The 12262-nt window shown below is 41.4% G+C and overlaps 2 protein-coding genes across 4 annotated transcripts in view; both read right to left on the reverse strand.

Annotated features, from left to right (window-relative positions):
• LOC130411712 (unconventional myosin-XVIIIb-like) overlaps window positions 1-2069 on the reverse strand; it is a 25105-nt gene extending 23036 nt beyond the window's left edge. For 2 of the 3 annotated variants that reach the window (XM_056736535.1, XM_056736534.1), the window contains exons 1-3: window positions 1959-2069; window positions 424-553; window positions 1-66 (exon numbers count right to left, since the gene is read on the reverse strand). The exon at window positions 1-66 is cut by the window's left edge and continues 87 nt beyond it. In XM_056736535.1, coding sequence (XP_056592513.1) covers window positions 1-66; window positions 424-462 — 105 coding nt within the window. In that variant the 5' untranslated portion in view covers window positions 463-553; window positions 1959-2069. Of the gene's footprint in view, window positions 67-419; window positions 554-1958 lie in introns of those variants that run through there. The other variant, XM_056736536.1, reaches the window with a different exon arrangement.
• Window positions 2070-3208: 1139 nt separating this feature from the next.
• grk3 (G protein-coupled receptor kinase 3) overlaps window positions 3209-12262 on the reverse strand; it is a 40072-nt gene continuing 31018 nt past the window's right edge. The window contains exons 15-21 of the mRNA XM_056737505.1: window positions 11415-11515; window positions 10942-11008; window positions 10731-10826; window positions 10222-10384; window positions 9486-9622; window positions 7291-7404; window positions 3209-6303 (exon numbers count right to left, since the gene is read on the reverse strand). Coding sequence (XP_056593483.1) covers window positions 6142-6303; window positions 7291-7404; window positions 9486-9622; window positions 10222-10384; window positions 10731-10826; window positions 10942-11008; window positions 11415-11515 — 840 coding nt within the window. The 3' untranslated portion in view covers window positions 3209-6141. The remainder of the gene's footprint in view (window positions 6304-7290; window positions 7405-9485; window positions 9623-10221; window positions 10385-10730; window positions 10827-10941; window positions 11009-11414; window positions 11516-12262) is intronic.

The raw sequence follows: 12262 nt of genomic DNA on the forward strand, positions 1-12262 counted from the left end.
AGGAGGTGGAGGAGGTGCAGCAGCGGCGGCAGTGACGGCGGGAGGAGGCTTCTTCTCCTCTTTGATCTGTTCACACACACAAGACTCAATATTAAACCACATGTTTAGCAAACACTCGTTGTTTTGTGACGAGATCAGGTGTTAAAGGGACAGATCTGCCAGATATTAGAATTCTGTCAATTCACCTTTCTTCCGTACAACACAAAAGAAGATATTTAGAAGAATGTCGATATTCAAACAACACTGAACTTTTATTGACTTCCATTGTGTGAACACAAAACCACGGAGACATTTCTCAAAATATCTTCTTTTGTGTTCCCTGAAGTCATGTGTGAGGTGTTTTTGTAATAAAAATCTTTGATGAGATGAAGAGCTCATGAAGTGAAAGAGAATCAGTGTTGGTGTGAGTTGATCTGCACCTCCCTTCTGTTCCCAAAGTTTTAATCGCGAGGAGAGCGCCATGACGATCTGAAGAGCACACGACCCGACACAGAACTCAGACTGATGTGAGGAGAGACAGACGACACAACAGAGATACGGTGACACTGTGGACCTGGTGATGAAGAGAGAAAACATTTCACCTTACAAAAATCAAGCCAATAACAAGACAAATTCTTTTTTCAAATATGAATATACTTTTTAAATATAAATACTTTTAATACTCAGAAAACAGTCATGAAAAGCATCATGTTTAACTTAAGCTTCAATTCAGTTCAGTTCAACAAACAGATGTAAACTTCAAGTTTAAAGTTCTACAGAATCAAAATCACATGGTTTCTTCCCCTTTTTACAGTAATGAAAACATACGTCATATAATTTAACCTTCAGCAAAACATTGTTTTTGTAACCAGACTGAGTTTTTGTTTGTTGTTTTGAATGTGTAATCTAGGAAAGCTGGTGTGTGTGTGTGTGTGTGTAAACCCACAGATGAAACACATGAGCGTGTTCACCGGCTGAATCATCTCAAAACAAAACATGTCGGCTCATCTCTGTGCGCATACACGTTTCACCAAATATGACATAAAACTGACACAACCACACCGGTGGACATCAGGAGTCATCACTGAACTGGTTTGGACTGTAAGATATTTTTATTTGAAGTGAAAGTGACCTATTAGTCAGATTTGGTGACCCATACCCGAAATGTGACCTCTGCATTTAACCCGTCCAGTGAGAAGTGAACACACACACATACAGAGCAGTGGGTGTACGTGTAAATATCTGAATAATCGATCCATCCGGCATATTGATGTTCAGTTTATGAAATGATTTTCTTCGGTCATTGGTCTATAATAACTATTTATGCTGTGAGAACTTATGATCTAAACATCCTTTGAGTTGTAACGCCTTTGTGATAGTTTGCATTGTTATCTTGAGTTGTCTTAGATTCACAACAACATTTGTAGCAAATGCCAAAGAGTTACTTCAAATATCTTTGAGTCGTCTGAGTTTAAACAGCATTGAGTACAGATACGAGAGTCGCTGGATATATTCATGCATGTGGTATCAACTGCACTTAATGATGTTTCCTCAGCTGTTATACAAACTCTAAATCATCTGACGTCAAACAAACTTCAGACGTAATCATTTTAAGATAATGAATTGAAACGTTACACAAAATTTGTACGTCTGACTGGAAGATTAAAACCATGTTCACACCGACATTTACAGAACAAACAACAGTACAGATTACTCAGCGGCAGAAAATGATCCGCTCAGATTTCAGCTTTGTTTTTACTGGTAAATATCCTGAAGATCCAACAGATCCCACCTGAAACACTCAACACGTCTACAGACAAACACAAACAGGCCAATGTCAAACTGTGTGTGTGTGTGTGTGAAGAGCTGCCAGACCACCGGACAGACACTGTAAGAGCTGAAGATCTATAAATAAATGCAAATATCTACTAGACAAACAGATTTATTCAGGTGTTAAGAAGAAAGAAGTGTGGGCTTACCTTGTGATGGCTTCGTCTAGAGCGGAGAAATATATCCAACAACAGATTTATGTGTGAGAGGCCAAACGCAAGGAACACAGTCTCACCGCCACTCTGTGGAGCTGAAAACTGAAATAGTCACACACACACAAACACACACTACACAACACAACACACTCAAACACACAGATAAGCATAGCAGCTGAGTTAACACAAGACATGTCTATAAATATCCAGCAGTGATGGGAGGTGGGACACAACCCTGTTTGGGAAACACTGTCAGAGGAGAGCTCGTGTAAACCAGAAGAAAAATAACCTGGAAATGATTTCAACACAGATTGGATGCCCTCAGAAGGATTTTATTTCACTAAGAACTAAGAAAACGTTTTTGTCGTGAAGTAAGACAGCACTATTGCAGAGCGATTGAAAGCTGGCGATCCCACATTAGGAAAATATCAGGATAAAACTGAGCAGCCGGAAATGTAGAAGTGAGTTGAAGTGTTCAGAAGAAATGACACCTTGATATAAACCCGACAACAGCTTGAGAGAGAAACAACTGTCCACAGGACTTCTGATGGCTGCAGACTGGATTTGATTGACAGACTCAGCTGCAGGATGGGGGGGATTGCTGGGGGGGCTGAGCTGCTAGAGAGAGAGAGAGAGAGAGAGAGAGAGAGAGGGAGAACCAATCATATTTTCAGAGAAGGGGATGACATGAACATTTTGACGCGCTGAATGAAGTTGTGATGGGGAAAAGATGACATCATGACCTCAGGTGACCTCAGAACATGAAATTAAATCTTTAATCAGCTTTCCATTGGACAAGAGAAACCACATCTACACCCTTAAACAGACACATCAGGACTTTTATTATAACTGTATGATAAAGTTGATAAATGTTGGAGGGGGAGTTCAAAGATGCAGAAGTTTTTTTTGATCTTGAAAAGTGAACTCGCTACTTTAATCTTAATATTTTTCACAAAATGACAACAAGTGTTCTTTAAACGTTATTGTCGTGTATGAATGAATATAATTGCATCGGAAAATGAAAACAAGTGACGGGTTTTAAAGAGACACAGAACTGAAACAACTATGCCCGTCATTAAAAAACAATAGAATAAAACTATACTGATAAAGAACTGCTTGTTTGATGTCAGTAATGTGATGTGATTGTTTGAGAAGAACATCTGCTCATGCTTTATATCTCAATATGAGGAGAGGTAAAAGAGGAAAAAAGTGAAAGGAAAACATTTAAACTCACGTGAGTTTTATTATTGATGGAGGACATGATGTGATTAGAACAGGATTCATTCATAACTCCTATAATAATCTGCATCACAAGTTAACTGATGTCTCTAAAACAAACACTTGCTGTTTGTTCATCTGGTTCTTCAAGAAACACAATAAATCTAGAAACGATGCAGTTTTATACGATGAAGTACAACAAACATGGACACAACAGAGTGACACGAAAAAGGGGCTTTTATTTGTGAACTGGTTTTATGAGCAGTCCAACACACATGTTCCTAGCTGTTCTGGGACAAAAAAGAATTTTAATAACAATTGTCATTCTTTGAATATTATCAATAATCATCATCATCATCATCATAACGGTAACGTTAAGAACCCCGGACAGTAGTATTTGCGTTTGTTTGTGGCACATGAAAAAGAGTTTGGGTTCTCGACAGCCCCGTGCCCTCGGCAGACCCCCACACACAGCTGGGCTCCGCTGCTCCCCGACCAGACAATAAATATGAAAGAGAGCAGAATCCTGTATTCAACAAACAAAAATAATCATCTGTAACTCGTAAGGTACAATATCTAAACGCTTATGTGCAAGAACTCAGCTGATTCTTCACCACAAACAGTTGAATTCACATCGAACCCCGTCCCTTCCCCAAAACCACTTTAGTTTCTACATTGCAAAATTGTTTAAATAAACCTAAGCTCATTTGTTTTGATTTCATATACACATATATATATACTTAGATTTCCATGGTTTCTTTTTCTTTAATCCTATTTATCCTCTTCCGTTTCGCCAAACCTGGATTCGCCAGATCAATTCACGGCTACGGAAAAGACACACAAGCGACCGAAAGAAGCCAAACACTGAGCGAGCGAATGAAAAGCTACCGTTAAAATAAAAATATAAAACCCCTGAATAAAACATGGATATTTAGGACCGGCGAAGGTGCCACTCTTTTTGAGAAACAGGCTTGCAGATAGCAGTCAAAACGTTCGGTCCGCATCACCTGAATTTGGTCACATTTGTGTACCCAAAATCCCCATCGCTTGCCTGCTTTAAAGTACCAACATCTGGTGTGGAAATGAAGCGGGCGAGGGCATTGGTTCAGGACACTCTCCTGAAGTCATTTGGCACATCATTTCTGGACAGCTCGTGAAGCGTGGTGTAAAAGTGCAGTGAGGATATCGAGTGGCACCTCCCCGACACTCGAAGGCTACGTTAACCGATGGACCCTCAAAACCCTGCCATTTCTTTGCAAGGTCACATGCAAATCACAAATCAATGGAAACGCATGAATCATGAGTCATCGAGAAAGAAAATTAAATTACTGCATGAAAAACTGAACCTGAATATACACGAAGGAACAAAAATGCTTTTATAGTCTTTAAAATCACCTCGTGCCTGTGCGCTCGTCTCACCATTTAAAAAAATGGAGCAAAATAAACGCACGTAACACACAGAAATCTGCATTATGAGTCACATTCAAAACAATATAAAAACTGAAACTGGTTTCAAATCAAGCCTTACGACCATTGGTTTAAAGTTGTCCCACCTTTCCGAACACCTGTGCATGCAAACACCCCACACCATCATCTCACACCTGACATAACAGTCTGTCTGCCTGTGAACGGATGACGTGTCGCACATCTCGCTAAACCTGGACGACACCTCATTGTGAGATGACACCGAGGCGTGCACGTGAACGACAGATGTGAACCCCGCCCACCCCTGCCCCGCCCCCAAGCTGAGACACAGGGACGAACACAGACAGGCAGACAGAGAATTCGCCACATATGCAAACATTGTCAAGTAGATTATACTGTAGATGCACAGAGAAAGGAAGGGCTCGTATATACACAGTGGGAGAAAAGAAAGGATGCTGCCGTCGCCTTCTTCTCCAAGTGGTCCCTCGAACCAAGACATCACGCATCAGAGTTCACCCGAGCGACGGGTTCAGTCTTAATCTGCGCGTTCACAACACTGTATGCAGGGTCCGATCGCGTGACGTGAAGCGTCTCGAGTTAAACGGTTCATTTCATTGGCACTTTTTGCACTTCTGCGAGTGAGAGTTGGGTGTAGGGGGTGTGTCTCCGGTCGTCAAGCAGCGTAAATCACTCCCTTCACAAACAAACAAAATACATTCAAGGTGAAAAAAAAAGGAATTCATCCAAATACCCGGCCGTGCCTTTACAAAGCAACAACACCTTTATGCACGTGAGCGCTCCAACTCGGTTTGGTCTTTACAGGGAGTGAGCACCAAAAACAGTCAATGGACAAACACAATCTCTCATTTGTACACTTGCGAGCGCAGCCTGAACGTGCACGACACTCATCTCAGTTTCTTGAACTCAGCGGTGAGTCTTTACAGGTACGGGAGAGCCTGTTTATCAGGAACTGCAGGATGGGCGTGCCCATGCATGTCATGCGGTCACAGCGTCGAGAGGGAGCACACGCCACACGAACAGACACGGCCGCAGCACTTCCACGAAAGACAACAGGGGTGAAATCTTTAAAGCCTTTGTCTTTTGAGAGATCGTCCTTCTGTAGCATGCTGGGTAAAGAGTTTTTTAGGTGGACGCTGACATCACACCAGAGCGTGTGTTGGGTGAACAGGAGAGAGAGTGATGTGCTCAAACGAGGCGGTGCAGTATCCCAGCCTGCACCATCTTAAGACTCAGCATTGAACTTGTGATTGTTCTCTAACATTATCCTGGAGTGTCGAACACCCCGACGTGTCAAGTTGCAGAAATATGTAAATACATGTGTGTGTGTGTGTGTGTGTGATTGACAAACAGCAGGAAACCACAGGGTACAAATCCAGCTGATGCTTCTTCGGGCGCATTTCAGGAAGCTTGATGACGCCGGACAGTGAGAGAGTTGAGAGAGCGTGAGTGTGTGACGATGAAGAGGATGGACAGGCGGTGGTGGTGGTGATGGGTGGCTGGGACGGGGGGCGGCTCACAGGCCATTGCTGTTACGGTGGGTGAGCGGAGGTTTGGACAGTTCCACCACGTTGGTTCGGCCTTTGCCGATGACTTTGGGGGCACGACGGAGCAGCTTCTGAGCTTCGGTGAACGCTTCTGTGAGTTCCTTCTTCCACTGAATAAACTCTGGGTCACTCTGTGAGGAAGAACACAACACAACCCGTCACAAACAATCTCAGTGAAAACAACGCTTTCATTTTTCAAGTAATGATGCGTTTCCAATTTAAACATCGACATCCTTAAAGTTTAATTCAAGTTTATTTATATAGCGCTTTTCACAATGTGTATTGTTTCAAAGCAGCTTTACAGGGGCAAACAGGAAAAACAGAAAAGTTAAAACACAGCACAGGGCATAGTATTTATACAACGAGTAAGATCATTCTAATAAATAATATCTCATTTCTAATTAAATAAATAAATAAATGAATGAATGCAGTCTCCCGGTGAGCAGGCCAACACTGCCCTGCTGCTTAAAGCGTCATGAAACCTCCCCTTTCAGCTACATTCTACCTCACTGTCGTTAACTTTATAAATTAAATGGGCGTGAATGCTGTGAGAAGAAGAGCCATTAAAAATCTATTCTAACTCATCTAATTTAATCCTTTGATTTATGATTTAAAAATATGATTTCAGGAAATCATGAATCCATTGTGACTATGTAAAACACAACAGACAACACATGCATGTTTTAATGGTACAATTGTTACTATTCGGCTCTTCTGAAATAAAGCTCTTCTGATTTTGTTTTCAATTATTCATTTCTGGGAGGATGCTCCTAACTTGAAGTCCTGTTCTCTATTTATTTGCTTAAATATTATGTATGCAAATTAATAATGAGACACCGACGCACACGTCACATCCTTTGACGTTGACCAGATGAGGATTACAAACCCGGAAGTAAAAAATACCCAGAAATGAACTAGTTTTCTCTACTGTAACAACTTACAGTTGCTAACATTGGTTTCTATGATGTGCAACACAAGCAGCTTTGTTAACATCTAAATAAACGTTGTTTAGTGTTTCGTGGCTCTTTAAAGATGTCTACGCTTGACCAACACATCACAAACATGTGACGGCTTCTCTTTCAGGTTTAGTGAAGAAGACTAGAATGAGAGAGTCTCACCTCACACTGGAGGACAAACTGCTTCCCTCCCTTGATCCTCAGCAGAATGCATTTCTTGTCCTTGATCTGCGTCTCCTCAACAGTCACGATCTGCTCCATGGTCAGAAGGTTTTGCTGCGGGGAGAACAGGGATGATTATTTCATCTCTCTGAGGCACACACACATCTCTGCTGAAACCTCTAGAGGATGTCTGGAACTACAAGGGTGCGTGACAATGTGCTCTAAAACTGGACGACTGTCTGTCTGATCATGATATCAGATTCTCACGAGGATAACTGGAAGTCACTTCACAAACACTTCTCCACCTTCAAACCACAAACATCACCCTGAAATGACCCTCGCTTTTAACTGCTGCTGTTTTATCTAATGAACATTTCATTTTGTGCTTTCATGAAAATCATTTTTCATGTTATGATAATCAAAATGACATTTTTGTTGTGAAAGTCAATGTAAATATTGTTTATAATACACAACCATGTGAACAAATGATTTGACAAATGCAACATTCTTCATCTCATTTGATTTGTTTTATTATTTTCAAAACTCGCATTGATATTGATAATTATCGTAATAATCGATCATAATCTGATATTATGACAGTTCTATAGCCAAACATGGAGTGTGTTTACATCTTCATGCTGCGTCCCAGTAGGCATGCTATCCGTCCTGAATAGTATTCGAAAACAGAATTAGTATGTCCCAAATCATAGTGTGCTGAAATGAGTCTTCTCAAAGCACCCAGATGCCACAGTCCTAAAGAGTTTACCTTCAACTTAGCTCAACACACCTGTTTGGAAGTTTCTAGTCTGCTTTGTGAGACCTTGATTAGCTGTTCAGGTGTGTTTGATTAGGGTTGTCCATGTCATGTTGTGTATGTCCATGTCTGACAGCGCCAAATGGAAGTAATAGTAAAACAACACATAAAAGTCCTCTCTCTGATCATGCAGTTGATGTAGAATCGGCAAAATGAGGAACTAGGGTTGCATTTGCAGGTACTGCGAACATGAGGAGATACAAAAACACAGCTTCTGACCAACTTCCTGTGACATTTTCTTATTACTAAACAGATAATCAATGGAGTCTCTAACTTCCATCTTAACACGGTTTTCTGCAAAGCCGGTTTATTCCAATGCATGTAAACACGTGACAACAGGTTTCTATTCTAAGATGATCTTTAATAGAGGTCTGTTATTTTGTGCATGTAAACGCACTCGAGCTGTAAACATGTCGTGCAAATGTGCAAATGTGGCTTGACACCTGTAAACAACTAAACAATAATGTGTAACATATTCTTCCTCGTCTTGACTTGCACACCATCATCATAACATCTAATACCAGCCTGTAAAAAGTCTATACTTGCTAAAACTGATACAGTAATAAATACATCTTAATTTCCTACAGACAACAAACAGCAAAACAAATAGAAAAGAAAAGAATGAGATATCTAGTCGCCATCAGCATCAGACTGAATGAAGCGCTGGTGAACTCTGAACGTCTTTATCTTACAGATCAGAATATCTCTGGTGTCCTGCAGAGACCTACTTCTGCATTCCAGTTATGTTCACAAACACCATCACTTCCTCCAGAGGGGAAACACTGGGGCTGCGTCCCAAATCGCCTACTTCCATACTATATAGTAGGCAAAATATGTTATTATCAACGCTCATGTATAGGTCGTTGTTAATACGTGACAGGTCACATGACCATCAAACATGGCGGACGCAGTATGTCCAAATGTATTCATACTACTCCCACTCATACTATATAGAACTGTTTTAACAGCCGATATGTACTTATTCATTTTCAGTATGTACTGTCACAGTGTGCCATTTGGGACGCAACCTGGGAGTTGGTTTAGAATCTTAACGTAAAGGTGGGCATCTAAACGCTTCATTACATGACTTAAACATCCGGTCTGCAGGTGATTTCTGGACTGAGTTCACGCTCTACCCATGACGTATGCTAATTGCTAACACCATGTGACTCCTCCTCTCCTCTTCTTCATTTATTTTCCTTTCAGGTTACTGTGCAGGAGAGGAGGCGTCACCTGAAACACACCGCACTCACCTTGAATTTACGTTTTTTAAAAGTTTTTGTCCAGTGCTCCTACAGCGCAGGGACAGACAGGCAATGTTCAGTCTCCAAAACCTATCCAAGTATACTTTACATGGCCACGACAGCAGAAAGACACTTACTCTGGATTCTCCTTCTCCTCTCCACTCCACGCGGTTGGGGAACAGATAGAAATATCTTCTCTGCCACTGCGTCAGGAATGGGTTTCCCAGCTTCAGCATGTAGCCGTGCATGATGCAGTCCTTCCCCAGAGCGTAATCTGCAGAAACATACCACTGAGATTTACATCTGCCACTTCATTACATCAAAAGACGGCGGAGTCACGTTTATGGTTTCAGATGCACACGATCAGTTCAGAGTTTATTCTAAGGTGTACATCCGACCTCCACGTATGCATATGGTCACATGACGGGTGCCGTTCCTTCGAGGGAAGCGTGTAGTGTCCGAACCACCTGACTCAAACCTCTGTTAGATGACGTCACTCGGGCTCTTTAATTCATACCGGAGAATGTGGCACTAGTGTAGCAGAAGTCATTTTCTACTTTCTGCACCTCGGTGTGAAATGACTGCTTGTCAATTCTGTAGACGGCGTATGATTTAATGCACGCTGGAGGTTTACCCAGAGAACAGCATCTTTCATGCTGCAGACTCCACTGATATATTTCATTGAATTTCATTAAGAAAAAACATAAAAAATTCACAAGTGCACGGTTCTTGACCCCTACAACCAGAGTTCAGGAGTGTCTCACAAACTTCTGCTAAGGTTAACAAACAGTATTTCATAACACAACTGCAAGAAAATCTTCCTGTGGACTTAAGAGTGAGAACTAGAGTTTTGTGAAAGCATCAGTGCCTTACCCTCCTCATGGCCCTGCTGCTTGTTTTTGGCCCGTTTGCGCATTTCGTTCTTATCCGTGTCGCTGTTGACGGCGTCGTAGACCGTCTCTGCCACCTCTTGCTGCCAGCGCTCCGAGATCACCAGAGGAAAGTTCTTATACAGCTCCTGATCGCTGTCTAATAGCTGAGAGACACAATCACACGACACAAACATCATGTACAACTGGCAAGTTCTTCACGTAAAATTAAATGTTTTGCTTATAGTCAATACGTGTTATGTACAGCTGCTTTGTAACAATGAAAATTGTAAAAAGCGTTATTTAAATAAAGTTGACTTGAATCTGATTGGCCTACTGGTCACAAGAGATTGCTTACAACAAGGAACATAGTGGAAAAAATTCAAACATTGTTAGCTTTTATATTGTAAGTGCTGGACACATTCTTGTGTTTGTTTAAATGAAGAACGTAAAAATTCATCTTCTACATCCATCCCAGATTATGTTCATCTGAACACAAACGACTGGTTATACCTTTATTCCCTTGGTGTCCTCTTCATCAAAGGAGCCGATGTCAAAGGCGTCTGCGGCGTTGACCTCTCCTCTTGGAGGAATGAGGGGTGGAGGGTACTGTGACACAACAGAGATGTGCAGACGATGAATATTACTGTAAACCACCAGCACTGCACGACAGATAACAAAGCAAAACACGTGTTACAGTGCGTAAATCAAAAACTACTGTTACCTTCTGAAGATAGACCTGCTGCCAATCGATTCCTTTGAAGAACTCATGTTCCTTCACCTCTGATGCCCTACAGCAGGAAAATACAGCCATCATCACTTCTGACCAGCAGGTGTCAGCAATTCCGAAGCAGACAGAAATAAATCCCAGCATGCACTTCTCCATTCTACAGAGTCCAATGCTTTTAGGCATCAAACATCATTCTCTGTTTGTTTCATCTGTTGTGAAGTGTTGTGTGTTTTTATTTTTATTCTGCTCTTACGGTGAAAATTAAAGACAATATATCAGAAAACAACATTTCTTCAGCTTTAAGTGAGAATGCTTTTAAAGTAAGAGAAAGCTAAAGACTAGACACTTGTAATCATCTAATAATGATTTTCAGTGAACACAACCTCTTTAAACAAGCACATCTATCCAATGTGACAGATCAGTATTACACGTCCAACCTTCAAGATAATCTGTGTGTGTCGACTTACCCCCGCCCCAGACAGCCCAATCTTTTGGCGACATCTCGCTGTAAGAGTCCTTCCAGAAGAGACTTGAGTTCAGGTGAGAAAGTGTCGGGCAACTCCACATTCTGATGACAGAAAGATGAAATGATGTCACACCAAACATCACCATCTGTTGTGTTGGCATGTAGGCCTATTTATCTTTCAATAAGAGCCATTGCTCTCGTATAAAACATAAACGTGTGGGACGCAAACTTTGTTGTCTTCATCAACAGAGAATTAACAAAATCATAAAACAACATCACAGCACATTTAAATCAACATTCACTAAAGCCACAAAGACCATATGTGTGACAAGGAATCATAGGTATTTCAAAAGTGCTGCTGTATAGGTTTTGAAAAACTAATGGACAGAAATAAATATTGCATGAAACTGAAAACAGCTGGATCATAGGGCTGATCTGATAGACGATGCCATGCTCCATTGCCAATGGCTAACAGACATGATGATGTTGAGCCAGCATCGTGATTCCCCCCAAAAAATCACTTTCGTAATGTGTAAGAAAAAAAAAAAAGGATAAAGGGGCATATAAGCTCACGCTGTACAGATCAGAATGGCCTAGCTTCATAACTGTGGAACTCGTGTTGTATAAAAACGCATGTCTGCGCAGCATGCGTTGTATCAAGAGGATACGTGTCTGCGCAGCATGCGTTGTATTAAGAGGATACGTGTCTGCGCAGCATGCGTTGTATAAAGAAGATGCGTGTCTGCGCAGCATGGGTTGTATAAAGAAGATGCGTGTCTGCGCAGCATTCGTTGTATAAAGAAGATGCGTGTCTGTGCAGCATGCGTTGTATAAAGAAGATGTGTGTCT

This window comes from Triplophysa dalaica, chromosome 22, assembly GCF_015846415.1.
Source record: "Triplophysa dalaica isolate WHDGS20190420 chromosome 22, ASM1584641v1, whole genome shotgun sequence".
Taxonomy (NCBI): domain Eukaryota; kingdom Metazoa; phylum Chordata; class Actinopteri; order Cypriniformes; family Nemacheilidae; genus Triplophysa; species Triplophysa dalaica.